General features: G+C 42.8%; 2 protein-coding genes across 4 annotated transcripts in view; one reads left to right on the top strand and one right to left on the bottom strand.

Annotated features, from left to right (window-relative positions):
- KIAA1328 (KIAA1328 ortholog) overlaps nucleotides 1-589 on the bottom strand; it is a 262,140-nt gene extending 261,551 nt beyond the window's left edge. For both annotated transcript variants that reach the window (XM_088797967.1, XM_019740831.3), the window contains exon 1: nucleotides 249-589. In XM_088797967.1, the coding sequence (XP_088654093.1) occupies nucleotides 249-552 (304 nt within the window). In that variant the 5' untranslated portion in view covers nucleotides 553-589. The remainder of the gene's footprint in view (nucleotides 1-248) is intronic.
- TPGS2 (tubulin polyglutamylase complex subunit 2) overlaps nucleotides 516-24,556 on the top strand; it is a 30,890-nt gene continuing 6,849 nt past the window's right edge. Inside the window, exons 1-4 of one of the 2 annotated variants that reach the window (XM_074340101.2) lie at nucleotides 516-793; nucleotides 7,989-8,068; nucleotides 18,768-18,855; nucleotides 20,901-21,029. In XM_074340101.2, the coding sequence (XP_074196202.1) occupies nucleotides 712-793; nucleotides 7,989-8,068; nucleotides 18,768-18,855; nucleotides 20,901-21,029 (379 nt within the window). In that variant the 5' untranslated portion in view covers nucleotides 516-711. The remainder of the gene's footprint in view (nucleotides 794-7,988; nucleotides 8,069-18,767; nucleotides 18,856-20,900; nucleotides 21,030-24,556) is intronic. The other variant, XM_019740833.3, reaches the window with a different exon arrangement.

Here is a 24,556-nt window from a genome sequence, read left to right as displayed (position 1 = left end):
ACCATCTTTCCAGCGCTCACCGCCCAGGAGGGCTGGGAAACATATGTATTGAGTCCCCACACCTGGAACCCCAATTTGGAGACAGTACCAGGCGCTCCGCCACCTAATTCCCAAGCAAGGCGAAAAGCCCGGCCCCGCCCCCGGGGTTAGCACGAAGCTTCTTCCCATCACTGAGCCCCACGCGACCACTCGCCGCTCGCCGCACCGGGGTGGGTGCCGGCGCCCCCTGCCAGGCGGGCAAAGGATACAGTCCCGGCTCCAGAACGCCGCCGCGCCCGGGCGGGAGGGGCCCGCCACGTCCGCCATCTTGAAACAACCGCCACTCGGGGCGTAGCGCAGGGGCCGCCCCGCCCCGGCCTCCAAACCCCGTCTCCATTGGCCGCTTGGCACAGAGGCCCGCCCCCGCCTGTAGGGCCGTCCCCGGCGGGGCGGGAGGGTCCGGGCGGAGGAGTCGCTGTATTCCCGTGGCGTGGGGTGAAGCACTAGCCGGCGTCTTGGGAATAAGCGCCTCGTGGAACTACTACTCCCAGACCAGCCCGGGCCTCCCTTCATCGCCGCGCCTCGGTCTCAGGCGCCGAGCACTACAACTCCCGGCATGCCGTGAGATTGAAGGCCGAGACTCGGAGGCGGAGTCCAGCCCTGGGGTCCGCCCCGCTCTCCCGCCGGGTCCCCGCCGGTGCCCGGGCCGCGCGCGGAGCGGGTACTCGAACCATGGAGGAGTCGTCGACCCCACTGATGGGCTGCAGCAAGCCGCACCTGGAGAAACTGACTCTGGGGATCACCCGCATCCTAGGTGAGTGGGGCGGGGACCCGGAGTGGGAAGGAAGACTGCTGGACGGGGTGGCACCACGCTGGATCCTGAACGCCAGTGGGCATCGTTGCTGTGACTTCCGTTGTTAAGGAGGAAAGGGGGAGGCGGGTGCGTGACTAGGCCGGGAGAACATTTGCCGGGAGTGTTCGGACGCAGAGCTGGGAAGCCCAAAGGTTCTCCCCACCCGAGGTCCCACCGCGCGACCCGCTTAGGGCAGGCAAAAATATGCAAAGGAGAGACAGCAGGCACCTGACAGCTAGGAGGGTGGCTCTCCCGAGAGGCATTCTTGGCCGAGGGAGTATCCTTGAAGCCCAAGCCCTTCCTCTGGTAGCAGATGGAGCTGGGGGAATGCTGCAGACAACGTCCCAGGGCGACAGCGCCCACGCGCCTCGGTGTGCCAGTCCAAAGGAGTCTTATCTAGCCTTGCACTATGGAATGGGTGTTTTCCCTTTATCGTATCTTTACGTAGCACCCACCGCTATGTTAGGCTCTGGGGTTTCAAATGTGGGAAAAAATAAAAACGTTTATGTGAATTTGTGAAAAATTCAAGACTAGATCCCCAAGAGTGTGAGAGGTGGCCCGTAATCTATTATTGCTCTGAAGTAGTACACAGAATTGACTTTATCTGGAGAGTTAAGGACTATGTCCCACAGGAGATGATGATGCTAGATTTTGAAAGACAAGTGGGAGTTAGACAGATAACCAAGAAGGAGAAAGGCAGACTATGCCTGCCGTATAGAATGCTTGGATGCCTTACTATCACATTTGTAATAAAAATCCCAATTCTGTACCATTGATCCTTGTGATCTGCCTTCATCTGTCTTTCTGACCTTACTGTCACTGTGCTTTGGCCACAGTGGCCTCCTTGTTGTACCATAAACATATCAAGCTTGTTCCCACTTCAAAGCCTTTGCGCTTTGCTAGACCCTTCACCTGAAATTACCTTCCTCTAAATCTCAGTCTTGCTCACTTCGTTCATATCTCTGATTAAATATCACTACCTCAGAGAAGCCTTTCCTGATTATAGTTCTAATAACACCCTTCCCTATCTCCCTCTCTTCCCTTAGCCTACATTTTCTTCATCCTCATGATTTTGTCACTACTTGAAATTATGTATTTACTGGGTTGCTTTTTAAATTTGTCTCTTTTCTGTAGTAGAGGTCCATGAGGATAGGAACTTTGTTTTGTTCTCCCCTGTGCCTAAAACAGTAAATGAGGCATGAAACACCAGGATGTGTTTGGGAGAAGTGATAAATTTTAGAAATGAAAGAGAGATCTAATCAAGACCACCCATATCCTATCTCCTCATTATTATCCAAACTTCTACTCTGTTACTTATACTCCTGGATTTAGTCGGGCTTACTTCGTACTTGCTATTCCACAGGCATACTTCATTATTCTCTTTATAAATCTAGGAATTTTTCTATAAAGAAGTTATTTTCTTTTGATTAATGTTTAATTACTCAAGTCAAGCCAACTAAATTTCCCTTAAGCTGCCAGTTTGATTTAAAGACCTAAATAATTAAATGACTATAAACATTTTAAATTTCACTTGTACTTTTAATATATTCTATCTGTTAAGCATCTCAGATGTCTGGCAAACTGGTAGCACTTCAAGGCAAAAATCTCACTAAGGAATTAAACAACTCTGGTAATTAAGCGCATAGTGAATCTAGCCTTCCGTAAAAAATTCTCTTTATAAATTTAATCAAAAACTCTTAATTTCAAGTTAATAATCATAAGTTGAAAATCAATTATGTTTTTATTTTATTTTGAAAAGATAATATGTTAAGAGGATTTTTTAAAAACATGAGGTGGGGCCGGCCTGGTGGCTCAGGCGGTTAGAACTCTATGCTCCTAACTCCGAAGGCTGCCGGTTTGGTTTCCACGTGGGCCAGTGGGCTCTCAACCACAAGGTTGCCAGTTCAACTCCTCCAGTCTAGCAAGGGATGGTGGGCTCCGCCCCCTGCAACTAAGATTGAACACGGCACCTTGAGCTGAGCAGCCGCTGAGCTCCCGAATGGCTCAGTTGGTTGGAGGGCATCCTCTCAACCACAAGGTTGCTGGTTCGACTCCTGCAAGGGATGGTGGGCTGTGCCCCCTGCAACTAGCAACGGCAACTGGACCTGGAGTTGAGCTGCGCCCTCCATAACTAAGACTAAAAGGACAACAACGTGAAGCTGAACGGCACCCTCCACAACTAAGATTGAAAGGACAACAACCTGACTTGGGGAAAAAAAAAAAAGTCCTGGAAGTACACACTGTTCCCCAATAAAGTCCTGTTCCCCTCCCCCAATAAAAAAAAATCTAAGAAAAAAACAAAAACCATGAGGTAACTAAAGTCAGTCATGGGTGTGTGGTAAGCAAACTCCCAAACTCTCCTCCCTGAAAAATATGAAATAACTCTACAACTACAACATTTCTATCCAAAACCAAACACTTAAAGATCCTCAAAAAAATACTATTAAACCCAATTCAGCAACATTTATAAAGGATTATATACCAAATGTGATTTAGCCCAGGAATGTGCAGTTTGTTGAACATATGAAAATCAATTAATGTAATGTATTGTACCTTGTTAATAGAATAAAAGACAAAAACCACATAATCACCGCAACAGATGCAGAGAAAGCACAAAATCCAACACCCTTTCTTGATAAAAAAAACAATATTCAATAGACTAGAAATAGGATATAGAAATCACTTCGTCAACCTGATAAAAGGGCATCTATGAAAAACCCACAGCTAACACCGTACTTAATGGTGAAAAATTGGATGTTTTTCCATTAAGATCAGGAATAAGACAAATGTTTTGGGGATTCCCAAGACCACACTAGGTGTAATGCTTTGCTAGGATTATAGGACTTGGGAGGTAGTCGTGTTGTGATTTATTACAGCAAAAGCAAAGGGAAAAGTGCTTGTAGGGAAGTCAAGGAAACTAAGTGCAAGTTTTCAAGAGTCCTCTGAGCGGAATCACATGGGACACACTTAATTCCTCCAGCAACATGTGACAACATGCCTGTTATGTCTACTAGGGAATCTCACCTGCACATAGAAGTACAGGTCCTTTATTGAAAATCAGTCACTTAGATACCTTCTACCTAGTATGTACCAAATTCCAGACTCCCAGAAGGAAAGCAGGTGTTCGGCACAAACGATATTGTTTGCACTAATAGACACAGTGAGCCATTCTTACCAGGGAATGGTGGGAACCCTCCCAAAATCCAAGTTCCCAGGTGCCAGCCAAGGGCCAACAAGCAGGCCTTCCTAAAGATTGCAGTATCAGGACTGCTGTTTTCACTCTTTTCTGCACATTGAGAATTCCCCTTTTACCACTTCTGTTAACACTGTACTGGAGAATCTAGTCAGGGCAATTAGGCAAGAAAATGAAATAAAGACATAAAAATTGGAAAGAAGGAAGTAAACTTGTTATGTACAGATGATATGACCTTGTATACTAAAAAATCCTATGAAATCCACACAAAAAAACACAAAAAACCTTACACATTAAGTGTAAATTTGTTTGGCTCTGTGGTCACAATTTTCAAGTCACAGAAATGATCACTTTCTCTGTTCTGAGTACATTCACCTGTCTTAAAAAGGTGAGCCCCCAAATGCAAAATGTGTCAGGGTTCTTAGTTGCAGACCATATAATACATACTGTGTTTCCCTGAAAATGAGACCTAGCCGGACAATCAACTCTAATGCATCTTTTGGAACAAAAATTAATATAAGAGCCAGTCTTATTATACTATAAGACCATGTCTTATACAATGTAATGTAATATAATATAATATATAATATAATATATAATATAGTATGATTAATATAATACTGGGTCTTATATTAATTTTTGCTCCAAACGACGCATTCGAGCTGATTGTCAGGCTAGGTCTTGTTTTCGGGAAACACGGTAGCAAGTTTAAGGCCAGAAATACACTTTACCTAGTTAAGGCAGAAAGGGCTCTGTTAAGGAGCATTAGTTTACAACATCGTTAGGAGAACTAAAAGGAGCCGACTCTAGGTTGAGAACCATACTGCAGAAAGGGTATGCTGAGTGGGAAGTACCTGCAGCCAGTGTGATAAGGAAGCTGCCAAATTGAGAAATTGCTGCTGCTTCTGTCACCCCAACAACTCTCAATCCCATGAGATCAAAGCACCTCTGCAACAGTGCTTTTGAGAAGATCGAATCTCTCCATTTGCCCTCTAGCTCACCTGCTCATTCCCTCCTTCCAAGTTTTATACAAGTTGGTTTCCATGAAGGAATTTTGGCCTTCTGAGGGAGCCTAGCTGCAATGGAATCTGGGAAATGTACTCATTAGCTGTCCAGTCTATAAAATATAGGAAAGCACATTAGGAAGGGAGCAGGATTAGGTGTTAATTGAGCCAGTGTACAGGAACGGCCATGTGGTCCTTCAAGGCCAAGATAACTGTGCATCATTTATGACGCTTTCTATCACTATTTCAGCCTTCATCTACCTTTAATTCCTGTGGCCCTTAGGGTCAGTATCACCCAGTTTAACACATAATTATTATCTTGATATTTTCACTTTTGTTTCATGTTTGTTATATTTATCTAACTAGGCAATAAATTTCTTGAGACAGGATCTCATATTTATATTCCTAATCTCTGGCAGTGATTTTTCCCAAGCTGAGGACATGGCAGGTCCTCATTAAACGCCTCAGGGATTGTTAACTCAGATTGGTGAACCAAAACCCTTCCTCCTGTGACCATCCTGCACCTCAAACTCCACAAGGGCAGATGCTCCTTTGTTCAGGACCTTGCCCTTTGCATCTTTTCATCTGGCTGTTGATTTGTAATATCCTTTGTAGTAAACCAGTAACCTAGTGAGTAAATAGGTTTCCTGAATTCTGTGAGCCACTCTAGCAAACTAATTAAACTCAAGGAGGGGGTCATGGGAACTCCAGGTTTATAGCCAGTCAGTCAGAAGCATTAGATAACAACCTGGGCTTGTCATTGGTGTCTGAAGGGGAGGGTGGTCTTGTGGGTCTGAACCTTTAACCTGTGCTATCTGAGGCTATCTCCGGGTACTTAGTATCAGGTTGAGTTGAAATGTGGGGCACCCAGCGGGGTGTCTGAGAATTGTTTGCTGCTGTAGGAAAAACTTCTCCACCATGTAGGAATTAGCTACTAAGACAACATGATAGAAAAAGCATTAGGCTTGTTGTCCAGCGCCGTGGTCATCAGTTTCTTCTGTGAAATGATTTAATATCTCTTAACCTCAGTTTCTTTATCTTTAAAACGAGAGTAATGATGCCGGCTTCACAAGATTATCTCAAGATGAAAGGAGATCATTTATACCAATTCCCTGAAATAGAGCATTGTACAAATGGAATTTGTCGTGTGTTCCTCTCTCCCACCCCAGCACCTCCTCCCCGCCAGTGCTGGAGGGTCGGCCCACAGTGTCTCTACAGTGGGCACTTCCTAAGCAACATATATGCAAGTTTCTAAAGTCAGCATGCTCGCCAGTTGGCCTGTCCTGGAGGTGGTCAAAGCTTAGGTATAATATGCCTTCATCTGCAGTAGCACTGCAGCAGTTTTGTCTGAGCCTCTAGCCCCTCCACTTAGGCCTGTTATAAACTAAATAATTGAGTGTATTATGTCTGTCTCAACCTGTTGGTAGTGGTGCTATCAGCTCTGAATGTCTGAGGCACCCACCTGGCCCATACTACTTGTGGGGAGCCTCCAGTGACATTTCCCTGACTGGAGTGGATGTGGCTGGAGACCATTTGTGGTTCTTAGTATGACTGCAAGACCACCTCAGCAACACAGAGCTTTGAAAGAAAAAGACCCTGTATGTGATGGGATAGGATATCAGGAAAAGTAGAGATCTCTGTGAGCTTCAGTCAACTGAAATGAAAGGAGGTGGAACTTCAGGATGGCCTTCAAGTGTGGGTAGGACTGGGGTCGATGGAGGGAAACATGGACATGTTTGGGTGTGCATGTTTCTTCCATAATCAAAGATGAACACAGGTTTGGTTTTTGGGGGGACAGAGTAATGGAGACAATGAATAAACTGACACAACTGAAACAGAGAGTTTGGATTCTGGGGTAGAAGAGGATAAAACCAAACAGTTATACAAGGGCCTTATCTTCCAGACCAAAGGGAGAGCGGAAAACGATGTGATAGGAAACAAGCCTAGGTGTGGAGAAGATCGTCTGGTGATGTCCTGCGGATGGGTCAGAAAAGGGAGAATTTATGGCTTTGATTGCATCTAGACTTGCAGTGACCAGGGCCTAAAACAGAATAATCTACACAATATCACATAAAAAAAAGGTGGATGGCTTCATACTAGGCTACCTACCATATAACATACCACAAACTGGGTGGCTTAGAACAACAGGGATTTATTCTCTTAGAGTTCAGAAGGCCAAATGTCCGAAACCAAGGTGTCAGCAGGGCCACGCATATTCTAAAACCTGGAGGAGGAGGATTCTGCCTCTCCTTTTCCTAGCCTCTGCTGGTTTGCCAGCAGTCGCTGGTGATCCTTGTCTTATAGATGCCTCACTCCACTCTTCCAGCTTCACGTGGCTGCCTTCCCTCTCTGCATGTCTCTTCTCTTCACGTAGCGTTTTTTATGAGGACACCCGTCGTACTGGATTAAGGGTCCACCCTCCTCCAGTATGACCTCATCTTAACTAATTACATCTGCAATGACCTTATGAAACATGGGTTCCATTTTTTCACCTAGCTTCCATATCCTGGACCTTAGAGTAGAAGATAGGTTTTATTTAGAAGAAAAATCACCAAATCAGTTTTATGTCTTTTAAAAGTTATTGTGGGGCTATCTCTTATTCCTTTTCACCATGTCTTAAGTCTATAGATTTAGCTTGCTGAGAAGGTCAGTGTAAGATCACTAGGAATGTAGAATCTGTGAGTTTTGTTCAATAGGCTGAATGTCTGAGCAGAGACTGAGTACAGGTGGCACGCTGGTGATGTCCTTTTTTACAAGGTAGACTACTTGGTCCTAGGTTATGGGACTGAGTGCCTTTGAGGGAACAGCCAGTTCTTCCCTGCTTTTATCACAGGTAAGAAATGTTCCGCAGAGGAATCGGATATTCTTAGAGCAGTCATCCACAGTTAGTCAACCTCTATTGTAGAAATGTGAGAAAGCGAGCCAATTGCAGCTCTACAGACTCTTTTTCCTCTTTCAGAATCGTCCCCAGGAGTGACAGAGGTGACCATCATAGAAAAGGCACCTGCTGAACGTCATATGATTTCTTCATGGGAACAAGTAAGTGTTGCCCTGTTCAATCCTCACCTTCCAACAAAGAGAAGTCAACTTAAGTGACCCTGAGAAGGAAAGATTAGGGCAGGAAACCTATTCTTACCTAAGCCACAGCCTCCTTCAAAGTAGAGTTCACCCTTCTTTTTGTTCCTATTCAGGCCACTTACAGTCTCTTCCATTCCATGCCACTTCCCCAACATACAAAGGTTTGACAATTAAGTTCGCGAACTCATCCTAGAAAAAGTGCTACACACCTCATTGCTGAATATCGCTATGGTCACATTCGAAGTACTCCCCTTGGGAAGCTATGCACCGACTCCAATGCCTAGTCCACCCTTCAAAGCAATTTTGGAACTCTTTTTCTGGAATGGCCATCAGAGCTGTCGTTGTATTACCCTTGATGTCCTGAATGTCATCAAAATGTCTTCCTTTCAATATTTCCTTTATCTTCGGGTAAAGAAAAAAGTCATTGGGGGCCAGATCAGGTGAGTAGGGAGGGTGTTCCAATACAGTTATTTGTTTACTGGCTAAAATCTCCCTCACCGACAGTGCCCTGTGAGCTGGTACATTGTCATGATGCAAGAGCCATGAATTGTTGGCAAAAAGTTCAGGTCATCTAACTTTTTCATGCAGCCTTTTCAGCACTTCCAAATAGTAAACTTGGTTAACTGTTTGTCCAGTTGGTACAAATGCATAATGAATAATCCCTCTGATATAAAAAAAAAAAGTTAGCAACATCATTGCAACAGTTTCGCAACTTAATTATCAGACCTCATAGAGCATTTCCTCTGAGCCTGTCATATGGAGGCAGTAGAAACTAAAAATCCAGAAAGGAAAGGAAATATTAAAGGTTAATAGCATGCCAGGCAGAATGTGGTTAAGGGTAGTAGAGAAGAACTACCCAGATTAATAGCTAGTGCTTCCCAACCCTCCTCTGAACTTTCATTCATTTATTCAACAAAAGTTTTAAGCTTCTCAAAAGGGCCAGGCCTGCATTGTGCTTGGTGTTGAGTCCTGGGGAATCAGTGATAATCAAAAAGGGCACAGTTTCTTACTCCTTGACCTTGCTGTCTAAGACAGTACAAATCATTGCAAGAATAATTCCAGAGCAGACGGAAAGAGAGGTGAAGGAGCATAGTCAGGAGGCCTGACCTCATCTGGAGGGTGAGAAAAGTTTTTCCCAAAGCAGTCAACTGAGAGAAATTGTTAAGCAGGCAGATGAGATCTGGGAAGAAGGGGCTCGGAACCTCTGTGAAAGCTTCGCAATAGGAAGGATTACATTTTCTAGGAGCGTAAAGAAGGTCAATGTGGCTGGAGCACAGGAGAGCAAGGGAGAGAGGTTGACAAGGAGCAGGACATGTAAACCTTCTTAAATCATCACGAGTTTGCTCTTTATCTTGGGAGCAAAGAGGAACCATTAAAAAAAGGCAGGTGGGACACTGAGATCTTTCACGTGGGGAACTGGGAAGTCAGATTTCTGCTTTGTCTAAGTAGCAGCAAATGGATTTAACTGAGGTACAAGAAATAACCCTGCCGTGTAATGAGTGCCTGCTAACACATAGCACATACGTAAGTTATTTGATTTAATCCTCATAAATAACCCTGCAAGGTAGGGATTGTTATCTCTGTTATAGATGGAAAAACTAAGGCTCAGAGAGGCGGAGGAATTTGTCTTGGGCCACATAGCTACAAGGGGCAGAACCTGAATTTGAACTCAGAGTTGCCTGCCTCTAAGCACATGCCTGTGCTGCTCTGCCAGGCTGCCCCTCTAACGGAGGGCCACACTGGTGCTCTTGCCCTCAGCAGCCACACAGCCGAGGGCTCTGGACAGGAGGAAGAAGAGAAAGATGGACGTGACTAGGCGGCCCGTGTGTCTGCCACAGCCTCCTCTGTACCTTTCCTCCTTCCTGTTTCGAGTGCCCAGTGCAGTATTTATTCCATAACAGACACTTAATAAATGTGAATTAGATAAAACACAAAGGTCAGAAAGAGTGTAGAAGTTTTCCAAGGTCACTCACCTCCTTTTTCCATAGGCAGCCCTTAGTTTCAGTCTGGAAGCTGTGGGTGCAAAGGCTGCTGCCACTAATGCCCCTGATTGCAGAATCCTGATGACTGGTTAAGCCTGGGGGCATTGCTGTTTCGAAGGTTGTCTTGGCTGCCGTCTGCCAAATACAGAACTTTCCCAAGACACGTGGTGCCCCAGACAAACAAATATTTGTATATTTTTTCATCACGCATTTTTAAAGGGAAACTGATGGTTGTAGGGAGAAAGGATTTGAGGAAGGGTATGCTACCTTTCCTCCGAGTCTTAAGCAACTGAACCCTGGCCCCAAACTTTCGTACCCCACTCACCAAGACAAAAGGTTCCAGTTAACCAGGCCTTCCCCCTCCTCTTAGGAGGGAGTTTAAGAATATCTTTGAGAATTCTCTTGGGGATCTCACCCCATCCCTCCACAGCCCACCCAGGTTTTCCTTCCACTACCAGGCCATCCTCCTCGAGAAGAGTTTCAGTAGATGCACTAATCCTCATTGCCTCCCGTTTTCAGTTAGGTTTCTGTGCTCCTCCTTGATGGGCGTCCTGGGCAACCCTCTGGCTGTGGTTGCAGATGGGCTCATGGAGACCCTGCCCAGTGTGGACAAGCACCTATGAAACAGTCATTCCACGGGCACTTTGTCAGCCTGATCCTGCATCTGCTGCCCAGCCCCCTTCTCTGGTGAAGTGGCCTCTGAAAAGAAGGGAACAGCAGGTACAGGATTCCCAGAAGTAGAGAAGTAAGCAGGAGGCAGTGGACAGCCCAGCCCTTCCCTGGAGACTCAGGCAATGCTCAGGAGGCCTTTCTGGGGATCGAGCTGATAGCTCTCAAAGCATCAGAGTGGCCCAGGTCCTTCAGCTGGTGAAGGTAACACAGCTTGTGGTGGACTCTTTCGAGCGTAGTTTAGAGAAACTATTGTAGATAGCCTCCTCGGGAGAAGGAAAAAATGTAGAAAACTGGGGAGTATATGACAGAATCATCATGAGAGTAAACAGGTTGCAATACCATGGCAATGCCACACTATTGTTTCAAACACTGGTAAGCAATATTATTCTCCCTTCTCGACTTTCTCCCTAACTCCTCCCTCCAATCCTTATACCCCCCTTCTATTCATTTTCTGCAAGTTGTCTTCCTTTTTCATGCCCCCGACTCCGAAAATAAAGACTGAGCATGAACCTGGTGGGGAGAAGCCCTCCGAAGTGGGCAGATTGCTTCCTGGGGAAGAGCAGTCTCTCTCCAGATTGGCCAGGAGAGAAATTACAATGACAGTAACTCTGAGTCGCTGGTCAGGGCAGAGGAGCCACCTACAAGTGGTACCTGGCAGTCTCACTCGGAAGGGCCTGAAGCCCTGCAGGACCAGCCACAGTCCTGGGTGCCAAGTGGTAGGATAGAGGCAAGGAATCTGCAGAGCCAGGGCCTGCAGAGATTTATGTGACGATGGCAATGCAGGCTTAGTATTTTTTATGAACTTGGTTTACTTGATGTTTTGTATGTTTATGTTAGTATTTGAAATGTATTAAATATTAGGTTTCACTGATTTTTTTTCTATTTTTATGAATTCCAAATAATTTTTTAAAATACTCGTATAAAATAATAGCAGTATTTTATTTTTCTTTAGTGACATCAATGCCATAATAAATGTCATAAGCACTACTACTGGAATTCTCCATCCGAACCTAAAGCTGAACAATGCCACTGTCCCTTCTCAGCTGGCATCTCATGGAATTCAGGTTAAGGCTGATAGACAGTCGTTTCCTTGTCTCCACCACTAGATGGCACTAGTGACCAAAATCTCATCGTGGATGCTGGTCTTTGGGGTGACGGAGGAGCAAGAATTTTGTCAAAACACTGGTAACTGTAGGCTTCTTGTGCTAGGGCCCGGGAGGAGAAAGGCATTCTGCGTGCACACGTTTTCTCTCTGAAGTACAGAGGGTGTGCCATATGGAAAGGACTGGGAACACGCCCTGAACTCCAAATAATACACTAGGAAAATACGTTAGCACAAGGCGTCAGGGAATTCTTCAGGTTACACACCTGTGATAGTGGGAACTGGTGGTGAAGAGAAGTGAAACAAAAACTGATCAGAGTGCATATTTTAGTTCTTAGATCAAGAAAATGAAAACCCTGTTTCATTACAATAATAGCTGTTGTTGTTTTAATAATATAAAAACACTGCTTAAAATCATCTGCGAGCTTGAAATTTGCTTCTCACCTATAGTTTTTGAAGATTCTATTCCCTAAAATCATAATAATTACCTAGTCTTCTCTCTTTCTGCCAAGCTCACACCCCCTCCCACCTCCAGTATTTTGTAGACTCAGAGATTATTATTCTTACACCTGGATTCACAGAGTTTAAGTGACATTCAGGGTCACTCAGCTAGTGGCAGAATTGGGAAGTAAATTAAGATCGTCCTGCTATGCTCTAATTCCCCCTGCACACACATTGGGTACCTGGAACTGACTGACAGTGTGACCTGAAGCAAACTTGACATAAGCAGTGTTCAGTATCACATCTCAAATGTCCAGTAAGCCAAAAGTGAGGGTGGAGTTACTAATATATTGCCCTCTGTCTGTATAACATGACAAGTCAATCTAAGAGGCCCAGGAAAGAATTGAAGAGCTCGTCCTCCTGTACTGTCCCGGGGTGAGATTGGCTGGAGAAGACCGGTCGGACATGGGCACAGATATGAGACACTTAGAATTTGGGGCCTGCTCCTAGTGCTTCCTGAAAGGACACGAAGCTATTGCTTTCTCTCTACCACCAGTTTGGATGAGTTGCTGTCCGTATGATACAGTATTTGTTTATATCCTGTTGTAGTTTTTAATTTTCTAACCTTTCAATATTAGGTTCATTGCATTAAATGCCCTAGAAGAAAACATAGGGGGTAATAAGCTTCTTGACACTGGTCTTAGCAATGATTTTTTGGATTTGACACCAAAAATAAAGTCAATAAAAGGAAAAACAAAACAAAACAAAAACGAAAAACCTTCTGTTTAGCAAAGGAAACTATCAACAAAATGAAAAGGCAACCTACAAAATAGGAGACAATATTCACAAATCATACATCTGATAAGGGGTTAATATCCAAAATATATAAAGGACTCATACAACTCAACAGAAAATAAACAATGATTAAAAAATGGACAGAGAAACTATTGGTTTTTCCAAAGCAGTCATACAACTGGCCAACAGGTACATTAAAAGGTGCTCATCATCGCTAATCCTCAGGGAAATGCAAATCAAAACCACAGTGAGCTATCACCTCACACCTGTTAGAATGCTTAGCAAAAAGACGAGAAATTGCTGAGAATGTGGAGAAAAGGGAACACTGCTGCTCTGTTGGTGGGAACATAAATTGGTGCCGCCACCATGGAAAACAGTATGGCTATTCTTTGAAAAATTAGAAATAGAACTACATTATGAACCAGCAATTGTACACCTCGGTATTTATCTAAATGAAATTAAATCACTGTCTTGAAAAGATATCTGTACCCTATGTTCACTGCATCATTATTTACAATAGCCAAGATGTGCAAACAACCTAAGTGTCCTTCTTCAACAGATGAATGTATAAAACGTGGTACACATATACAGCGAATATTATTCGTATTATTCAGTGGTATAAGATAGGTGTTCTGTTTCATTTTTTGGCATGTGGCTGTCCAATTTTCCGAACACCATTTATTGAAGAGACAATCCTTTCCCCAACTGTATACTCCTGGCCCCTTTGTAGTAAACTGTAGTAAAAATGTCGTAAAGACCATAAATGGGTGGGTTCATTTCTGAGCTCTCTATTCTATTTCATTGATCTATGTGTCTGTTTTTATGCCAACACCATACTGTTTGATGGCTATACCATTGTAATATAGTTTGAAATCAGGGAACATGATGCCTCCAGGATTTGTTGGTCTTTCACAAGATTGTTTTGCCTATTTGGGGGTCTTTGGTGATTTCCTACAGGTTTTACTGTTGTTCTATTTCTGTGAAAAATGCCATTGGAAGTTTGCTAAGGGATTGCATTGAATCTGTAGATTGCTTTGGGTAGTATGGAATTTTCACAGTATGAATTCTTCCAAACCATGAACACAGCATATCTAGCCATTTATTTGTGTCTTCCTTGATTTCTTTCAGTATCTTATAGTTTTCATTGTACAGGTCTTTCGCCTCCTTGGTTAAATTTATTACTAGGTATTTTATGTTTGATGCAATTGTTAATGGGATGATTTTCTTAATTTCTCTTTCTGATAGTTTATTATTATTATATAGAAATGGAACAGATTTTTGTATGTTGATTTTGTATCCTGCAACTTTACTGAATTTATTTAGTTTTCATTGGAGTCTTTAGGGTTTTCTCTCTATAAAAAAATATTATTTGCAAATAGAGACAGTTTTAGTTTCTCCTTTCTGATTTGGTTGCTTTTATTTCTTTTTCTTGCCTAATTGCTTTGCCTAGGACTTCCAGTAAAATGTTGAATAATATTGGAGAGAGCAGGCATTCATGCTTCTTCCCTGACCTTAGCAGAAAAGCTTTCAGCTATTAGCCATTCAGTATTATGTTACCTGTGGGCTTGTTATTTATGGCCTTTATTATGTTTTATTATGTGATTTGATGATTTTTATTATGTTGAAGTGTGTTCCCTCTATACCTACTCATTGACAATGTTTATCATGAATGGATGTTGAATTTGTCAAGTGCTTTTTCTATATCTATTGAGATAATCATATGATTTTTATTCTTCATTTTGTTAATGTGCTATATCACATTGATTGATTTGCAGATGTTGAACCCTCCATGCATCCCTAGAATAAAGATCACGGTATATGATTTTTTTTAATGTATTGTTGAATTCAGTTTGGTAATATTTTGTTTAGATTTTTGCATCTGTGTTCATCAGGGATATTGGCCTGTTATTTTCTTTTCTTGAAGTGCCCTTGTCTAGTTTTGGTACCAGGGTAATCTCAAAATGAGTTTGGGAGTGTTCCCTCCTCTTTTTGGAACAGTTTGAGAAGGATTGGTATTATTTCTTCTTTAAATGTTTGGTAGAATTCATCAATGAAGACATCTGGTCCTAGGCTTTTGTTTGTTGCGAGGTTTTGATTACTGATTTAGTCTCCCTTCTAGTAATTGTTCTGTTCAGATTTTCTATTTCTTCATGATTCAGTCTTGGCAGGTTGTGTTTCTAGGAATGTATTCATTACTTACAGGTTATCTAATATGTTGGTGTATAATTGTTTATAGTAGTCTCTTATGATCCTTTTTCTTTCTGTGGTATCAGTTGTAATGTCTCCTCTTTACTGTCTGATTTTATTTCAGTCCTTTCTTTTTTTCTCAGTGAGTCTAGCTAAAGATATGTCTATTGTATCATTTTAGAAAAACAGCTCAAGATTCTATTTCATTTACTTCCATTCTTAACTTTGATATTTACTTCCTTCTACTAAGTTTGGGCATAGTTTGTTCTTTTTCTAGTTCCTTGAGGTTGTTTGAGAACTTCCTTATTTCTTGAGGTAGCATTTATGACTATGAACCTCCTTTTAGGACTGCTTTTGCAGTATCCCATAAGTTTTGGTATGTTGTATTTACATTTTTCATTTGTCACAAGCTTTTTGGCTCTCTTGTAATTTCTTTGTTCTTTTCTTGTTCTCTTGCTCTCTTGCTTTGTGATTTGATTGTTTTCTGCATTGGTATGCCTAGATTGCTTTCTCTTTATTTTTGTGTGTCTACAAAGGTTTTTGTTTTGTGGTCACCATGAGGTTTACATAAAACAATTTACAACAGTCTATTTTTAGTTGATAATAACTTAAGTTTGAATGCATTCTAAAGCTCTACATTTTTACTCTCCCTCCCTGCCACAGACTTAAAAAGATCTCACAGTTTACATCTCCTTGTGTATCCATTAACAAATTATTGTAGTTGTAGTTATTTTTACTACATTTGTCTTTTAACATTTATACTAGATTTATAAGTGATCAACTCAACACCATAATATTAGGTTATTCTGAATTTAACTATATGTTTATCTTTGCCTGTGAGATTTATACTTTCATATGTTTTCCTGTTACTAATTAGTGCCCTTTCATTTCAGCTTAAAGAAGTTCCTTTAACATTTCTTAGAAGGCTGGTCTAGTGGCGTTGAATACCTTCAGCTTTTGCTTGTCTGGAAAGCTTTTATTTCTCCTTCAATTCTGAAGGACAACTTTGCCAGGTAGAGTATTCTTAGTTTGGCAATTTTTGTTTTCTTTCAGTACTTTGAACATATTGCACCACTCTCTTCTGGCCTGTCAGGTTTCTGCCTACAAATCTCTTGATGTTCTCATGGGGGTTCCCTTGTATGTAATAAATTGCTTTTCTCTTGATGCTTTTAATACTTTCTCCTTGTCTTTAACTTTTGACAATTTAATCATAATATCTCTTTGGATTCATCTTTTTTGGAATTCTGGGCTTCCTAGATCTAAATGTCTGTTTCCTTCCCCTGGTTAGGGGAATTTTCAGCCATTATTTCTTGAAATAAACTTTCTGCCTCTTTCTCTCTCTCTGCTTCTTCGACCCCTGTGATGCAAACTGGTGTCTGCTTAATGTTGTCCTGTAAGTCCCTTAAGCTGTCTGTACTGTTTTTCATTCCTTTGTCTTTTTGCTGATCTGCTGAGATGAGCTCCAGCGCCTGCCTTCTGGGTTGCTGACCCTTCTACCACTTCACCTCGCCCGTCGTGGAAGCCCTCTGTTGAATTTTTCCTTTCAGTTACTGTATGCTGCACCGCTGAGATTTATGTTTGGTGCTTATAGTGTCTCATCTTGTTTATGTATTATTCTCCCAACCTCAGTGAGCATCTTTAGGACCGTTATTTTGAGTTTCTTATCAGGTAAATTACTTATTTCTGTTTCATTAAGATCTTTTTCTTGTGTTTTTATCTTGTTCTTTCATTTGGAACATATTTTTTAATCATTTTTCTTGTGACTCTGTGGTTTGTATGCATTAGATACAACAGCCACCTTTCTGAGTCTTGAAGTGGCCTATGTAAGAGATAAACTTTATTGTTCAACTCTGTCCTAGCCCTTGGTGATTGCTCAAAAGTTTGTTATTGTCTATGGTACTTTGTTCTTAGTGGCTCCCTGTAGTTGAGGGTGTGCCAAGACCTATCAGGGTGCCAAAAGGGAGGATTTCATTGATCACCTAGGTAGATACAGGTTAAATGGAAGCTGGACCCTCAGGCAACTGCTTCTAAAGTATGCAAATAGTTTGCAAATACTCTTTTGGGATAAGACTGGGAGATGGGCTTTTCTGTCTGCTCCCTCTGCACCAAGCCCCGGGGGCCGGGGGGCGGGGGTGAGGGGGGCAGATAGCCAGAATTAAGAACCATTTGTTTGCTGCCATCCCTTTGACCCCTGTGAACATGAGCCCTGCTGGTCATCAGAGTCATGCTATCAAGGGATTTGTCCTCTGGGCAGCAGCCACAAAAACTGGGACACCAGATGTGTGCACAACCTTCATTCACAGAAACACCAGGGGTGTGTGGTGGGGCAGAGGGAAAGTGTGACGATGGCATCCACTGGCTTTCCCATCTCTGGAGAGGACTGCAGTTGACCCCTAGATATTGTTCGATTATAAGCCTGACCCTCAGGTTGCATCTTTTCAGATCTACAAATAGGCCTATTTCAAGGAAAGACTGAGCATTTCAGACTGATGCCTCAGCACTGGGCCCTGGGAAAATAGTTGGTTAAGAACTGTTACTCTGTTTTTATAGTCCTGGCGGACCCAGGAATAAAGGCTGGCTGGCAGTGCCAGAAAATCAAAGGGTGTGTCCCTTGGGCAGCAGCTGCAAAAGCCAGGGTGTCAGACGTAGGCACAAGCTCCTTTCTGGGAAATAATGGCAACCTGGAATGTGGCAGAAGGAAAACACAAAGATACCGCCCGCTCGCCTCCCTGGTCTCTGGGGAGTACTGCATTTGACATCTATTAATAGATGTGTGTTAAATTAGAAACCTACTCCTTAGGCCAAAGCAAATAGGCCTCTTTCCCCAAAAGACTCTGATCTCAGTCTGCTGTGCACTGTGCCCTGGAAGGTGAATCAACATGAGAACTGTCTCTTGTTTCACTATAGCCTTGTGAGTCTCGTGGACCCAGGTCCTATTGGCTTTCAGAGCTAGATGATTTGGGGGACCAAAATCATCTAGTGCAAAATCATCTCTCAAGTGCAAGTCTTAATAGTTGGGGTGCCAGATATAGAGTCCAAACTCTTTTCTCCTCAGAGAGAATCTGGGAGTTGTGAGTTCCCTTCCAACTGTGTGTCACTCTGCTAAGGGTGGGTTGGTTTTACGGTGAGATTGTGATCAGCCTCTCCTTGCCATTTCAACATGAGTTTTTCTCGTTTGCCAGACATGTAGGAGTCAGTTAGCTAGTTTCTGGATTTCTTTCAGAGGGAATTGCTCAATGTGTAGCTGTAGACTTGGGGGTCCGCGGGAGTAAGTTGAGGAACCTCCTATGTTGCCATTTTGTTTTTTCTATATTGCCATTTTGACCCTGAATTCTGTAATACAGTTTTGTAGATAATTATCACAGTCTTCCTATGTTGGGGATCTGAAACATGGTAAATAGTGTCCCCATTTGCTTTGAGGCATAGCCCTGTGCTCTCTTTCCCAGTCCTGATCTAACACTCAGCTGCTTTGTGACTCTAGAAAAATAACTGTGTGCTGCCTGAGGATGTGAAGAATTTTTACCTAATGACCAATGGCTTCCACATGACCTGGAGTGTGAAGCTGGATGGTGAGTCAGCCCTTTTGCTGTAGGGGAACCTTGAGACGTTAGATGAGACCACTCTGAGGGCCTTTACAACTTTTGAGTCTTTGAATCTGGACGGTGTTCCTGGGTTCTCCTAAAGTGCAGTGTTCAGGAGCTGTGACCAAAGCTGACATACACGTACCATCAATTCTTCACACCCCTGCCTTGTGCCAGAGTCTAGCCAGTACTTAACTGTAATCTCAATGTAGAGGCTTCCTGTTAGAATGAGGAAGAGGAAAAAATCACGACACACAAATCCTGAGCCACCTCAAACTTAAAGCCTCTGAGGACTCCACCTCCGAGCAGTCTCCTCAGGTTGAGCTGCAGTAACAGCCTCTGGTGGTCATAAGAGGGTCCCCTTCCTTCATTCCCAGAGTAGCAAAGACCTCGAGGCTCTGACCCTCAAACCAGAGCCATTCTTTCTCTCCCTCACATCTCTTCAGCCTAAGTTACCAACCATCTCAGTTTGCAGGCAGTTATCTTTAGTATTAAATATGTCTGGGACAGATTTTTATGTTGTGGATGTGGGAACTCACAACTTGGTACATATCAGAGATTCAGGTACTAAATAGACATGAAAGGCAGGGCTGCATATTTAGGTGAAGACTAGTCAAATTTCATAGGTTAGGAAATCCTGATCCAGCCACTGGAGTCCAGCTCATTCTTGGCATAGACTTCCATGTCCCCAGGAGGCCTTTATTGCTTCCACACTCTAGCTATGTAGCTCTGCTTTGGTCCTTGGGAAGCACCCTACACCCCTCCATGCTGTCACCGAGAATGCAATAACTTCTGTTGCACAGTAAATCTGCCTAATGGACTTCTCACCTTCATTGCCTCTGTCTCCTGAGTTTCCCCTTTTTTGGTGATTCCCAAAGCCTTATTTCTCTCTCACAGATGAGCAGAGGCACTTTTAATAGCTTACTACTGAGCATTTAACATGAACATTTAGCTCAGAATCATTTCCTCCAATGGCCTAGAAACCACTCTTGTCACCAGTATCAGCACCCTCCTTTGTAGCATGGACATGGCCTTTGGAATCTGGAGCAACAGAGAGAGTAGGCAGAGCCTAGACTGTCAGGTTCTCTCTTGCCCACATCGTGGAGAGGTTAGCTCCTTCACAAGCCTGCCTCAGAAAAGAAACGTTTCGTGAAGGTTTCATGAGTGAGTCCCCCTCATTATTACAATACCTTCTCCAGTTTATTCCTCCCACCCCACCTTCCTATCCTTATCCCCATTACCATATCCATTTTTTACTGCATAGCTAAAGTCAGTAACAGAAAAACCAGCAGAGCAGCTTCTGATGTTTGCCTTTTTAGTGGTCTTTTCTTCTTGCATGTTCCATGGTCTATACTGTACACCAGCTCCTTTTCGCCTCAGCCATTCCAGTTTTTTAGCAGTCAGATGTCTAAGTCTTTGTGTACCATCCCATGTCCAGCATTCTTCATTACAAGGATTCTGTATAATAAGTAAGGAAACTGGAGAGTCTGTCTGTTTCTTATTTACTCCCTAATCACAGAAGACTGGACCCAAGCAAGAAGTCTGCCAAATTCTCTCCACTGAATAAGGAAAAATGAAGTAGGGGGGAAGTATTTTCCATTGCGAAAGCTTATAACACGAAGACTAGAAGGGGTCAGTTATATAACCAAAGCTGTTACCTCTTTGGAAAGTATAACCTTTCACGCAAGGTAAAGAGGAGTGAAAATATTTTTAAGTCCATTGCTCTTCATTCATGGCCCCTACCCTAGATTTCCCAGCTCCTTTTGAGCATCCCCGTGTTAAATTTTCAATACTTTGCCCTAACACATTCAGTGGGGACTCTTCACCCATGGCCCCAATTGCTTTCTTTGCATGAAAGGTTAGTGCTTTAGAAAATGTAGTGCATTGATTCTCTTCTTTCCACTTTCCATCAGATTCCTCAGCCCTGGGATCAAACAATAGCTGGGCTTAAGTCACTTGGGCAGAAGCTCTGCTGATGACCATGGTAGCTAGGCTGTAACTCCATGTAATTCTCCTTTTTAATGTTCCCATAGAGCACACCATTCCACTGGGCAACATGGCAATTAACAGCATCACAAAACTGACTCAACTCAACCAGTCTTCCATGTACTCACTTCCCAATGCACCAACTCTGGCGGACCTGGAGGATGACGCAGAAGAAGGTACCTGGGGGAACTTCTGCTCTGAGTCAGAAATCAGCCTATAATATGTTCCCGCAACTCTTCCCATTCATGGCTTCTCAGGACGGTAGGAGTAGGTAAAAACAGCCTCTATCAAAGGAAATTTCCATGAAGAAAATGCCAGGATTGGAATCTTTGCTTCTAGCACCCATTTCAGTGCCAGGCACATTGTAGACATTTAATGAAATAGTTGGTAAATGAATGAATGTTATAGATTAAACTTCACTCAACATTTCAGGATCAGGAGGATTCTGGGAACATGGCAGTCTTAATGCAGCTGCCTTCCTCCCTCTAGGCTCTTTGCCACTTCTGATTGAAATGGCTAATAGTTCAAATGGCTACTAAAGCTATGAGCAACTATGAGAAGTAAGGACTCCTTCAGTCAGAATTGTGTTTGGCTACATATAATAAAGATCCAGTTACAATGGCTAAACTAAATAGAAGTTTATTTTTCTCATAACGAGAAATCTGGAACTAGGCTAGTTTAGCTACTTGAAAGCCAATGATAAATTCTCCCTCTGGCTTCCCTGTGCACCAGGCTTTGGGTATGGTTTTCATCTCCATGAGTGAGGAATGTGGGCTCTATCTCCAAGCTTCAAGCCTATATTCCAGCCAAAAAAAAAACACACCAAAAAACAAAAAAAACCAAGGAGAATAAAGGGCAGCATCTCTTGGCAAAATCTTTCCCTTTTTATCAGGAAAACAATCGTTTTCTCAGAAGCTCCTCAGTAGCCACTGGCCAGAACAGAATCAAAAGGTTACCCTGCGCTGCAAGGGAATCTGAAGGGTGAGTTTGTTTAGCTGTGCAGTATTGATCCTCCTCAAAGAGAATTGGGGTTTAAGTAAGAAAGAAAGGGAGGATGAATACTGAGGAGGCAACTACCATCTCCAAAGCTAAAGCCTTGGGGTGCATTGAAGTCTTGGCAGAGAACTGTTGCCAGCCTTTCTCCTTCAACTGGGCAATAGGAGGAGGAGTCTAGCAGCTGAGACGGGAAGAAAGTGATGGGCCCTGGGAAAAGCCGTCACTCAGAGATGTGTGGAATTCTCAAGGGTGGGGAAAAGGTCACAGTGACTTCATATCTGTGTGCTGAAGCTTGCTAACCCCTAAAAGATAAAGAAGTTGTGAAATGAGTGGCCTGAGTCTTCCCTGCCCTTTAGGCGGGAATAGGAGAGGCAGACGGGATGCCAGAGATGATTTCAAGGCTCCTCAGCAAAGGACTGAGCTGGGGCAGAGACCGCGCTGTCTTACACATTCATGGGGATAAAAACCACTTGGCCTTTCGGCATCTGCTGGATTCTAACCGCCAGCCCTGAGAATGTGGCCTTATTTAGAAATAGGATCATTGCAGATGTAATTACATAGTTAAGACGAGGTCATGCTAGAGTAGGGTGGACCCCTGATCCAATATGATTGGTGTCCTTGTAAAAAGAAAATTCGGAGACATAGGAAGACTGCTATTTGAAGAAAAAGGCAGAGATAGGATGGTACTTCTACACACCAAGGAAGTGAAAAGTTTCAAGCAAACCCCAGAAGCTAGGGAAGAGGCATGGAACACATTCTTCCCCATAGCCCTCAAAAGGAACCATCTCTGTCAACCCCTTGATCTAGGACTTGTAGCCGCCAATACCATGAGACAACAAATTTCTGTTATCCAAGCACTCACTTTATGGTACTTTATTACTGCAGCCCTAATGTACAAAGAATGATCCAAGGATCCTCATGGTAGAAACTGTAGTACTAAAGAAGAAAAGAAACAGAAAGCAGAAGATCTCATGCTACTGTAGGGAAGAAATAGTATACCTTGTTGGAGGAAACAAGTGTCTCGGTGTACCAGTTTATTTCTGTACAACAGATTACGACAAACTTATCACCTGACAGTTCCCATGAGTCAAGAATTCAGCTACAGATTATCTGAGTCTTCTGCTTAGGGTCTTACCAGGCTAAAATCAAGGTGTCAGCTGGTGCCGCGATCTCATCTGTGGCACAGGGGCTTCTTCCAAGGTCACTGGTGGTTAGCCTTATTCACTTCCTTGGAGTTACGGAACTAAGTCCCTGTTTTCTTGCTGGCTGTTGGCCAGAGGTCACTCTCAGCTCCTATAGGCTGCCCTCAGATTCTAGGCACATGACCCTCTCACAACATGGCAGCTTACTCCTGAGCCAGCAGGAGAATTTCTCTCTGGTCTGTTACAACAGAGTCTCATATACAAGGGCGTGACTACTCCATCACATTCACAGGTCCTGACCACACTCAAGGGAAGGAGGTTATGCAAGGTGCGTATACCAAGGAGCAGGAATCTTGGGGACCCTCTTAGAATTCTGCATACCATACTTGGTTACGGAAATAATGGTATAGCGTTTTCAAATAAGGGCAGACTCATATGGATCTAATCATACAAACAAACAAAAAGGAAGATAATCACTAAAGGAATTTAAAAACTACGTTAAAATCTCCAACCTAATAAGGGGAATGTTGAATCACGTTAGAAAAAATAAGAAAAAGGGAAAAGAAGAAACATTATAAAATAAAGTAACATTGAGAGGAATAAAATAAAACAAATCAGTCATATTAAATGTGCTAGAATTAACTTTCCTTTTGAAAAACAAAGACTGTCAAATTGATATAAAAAGCAAAGCTCATCTGTTATTTTCAGGAGCATACTTAAACTGATGAGAAGGCTTCCTCTTCTGTTAATGGCACACGGGTAATTCAAAGCAGCCTTCCTGCTAAAGACAAGACTTTGCCCTGAAATGACAGGGCGAAATATGAAAACCATCCTAAAAAGAGCTAACAAGATGATGAGGTAGTACCAGCTCAACATCCAGAAGAAGACAGAAGTCTAGAGAAGAGGCTCAAAATGTGGGGTTGCTTTTGCCTGGGATACATTGTCCTCTTTAAAAGAGGCACTGAAGGGAGCATTTGAGATCTTGTTCCCTGGCATATGTCATTAGTTTGGCTCAAATAAATGTGAATAAAAAATTAAAAAATATATATATAAAAGAGGCAATGAGGCTGCTGAAAAGCTGAGAATTTGACCTGTATGTGAGACTGGGAAAATAAAATGGAGCCCAGGAACTACAAATGATGGCACTCATAAAAACCACCCTGCCCTTTGTGTTGGCTCTGTACCCTAGATGACAGCATGAACCAGGAGTAGCTACTCTTCACATGGACTGAAGCTCAGGTATAAGCCATCCATGTGTCCCAGAAAATGTTAAATCCCCAAATTAGACTAACTTGATTCCAGATTACTGATCTCTTTAGGGGCCTGGCAGAAAGAAACAGGACCTCATTGTAGAGAAATGTTCTAAAATTGATTGTGTTAATGGTTGCACAACTCTACATACACTAAAAACCATTGAGCATCCACTTTTAAGTGAGTGAATGTACGAGTATGATAGGTGAATTATATCTCAATGTAAAGCTCTCATATAAAAAGAAAATTCTGCCTTCAAGGAAGATAACATTATACCCCAAATTATTTTAATAAAATGATTTTAGAAAATAATT

Source organism: Rhinolophus sinicus, chromosome 4, assembly GCF_057876585.1.
Source record: "Rhinolophus sinicus isolate RSI-liver-muscle chromosome 4, RSI-T2T, whole genome shotgun sequence".
Lineage (NCBI taxonomy): Eukaryota > Metazoa > Chordata > Mammalia > Chiroptera > Rhinolophidae > Rhinolophus > Rhinolophus sinicus.
This window is presented reverse-complemented; position numbering and strand designations above follow the sequence as displayed.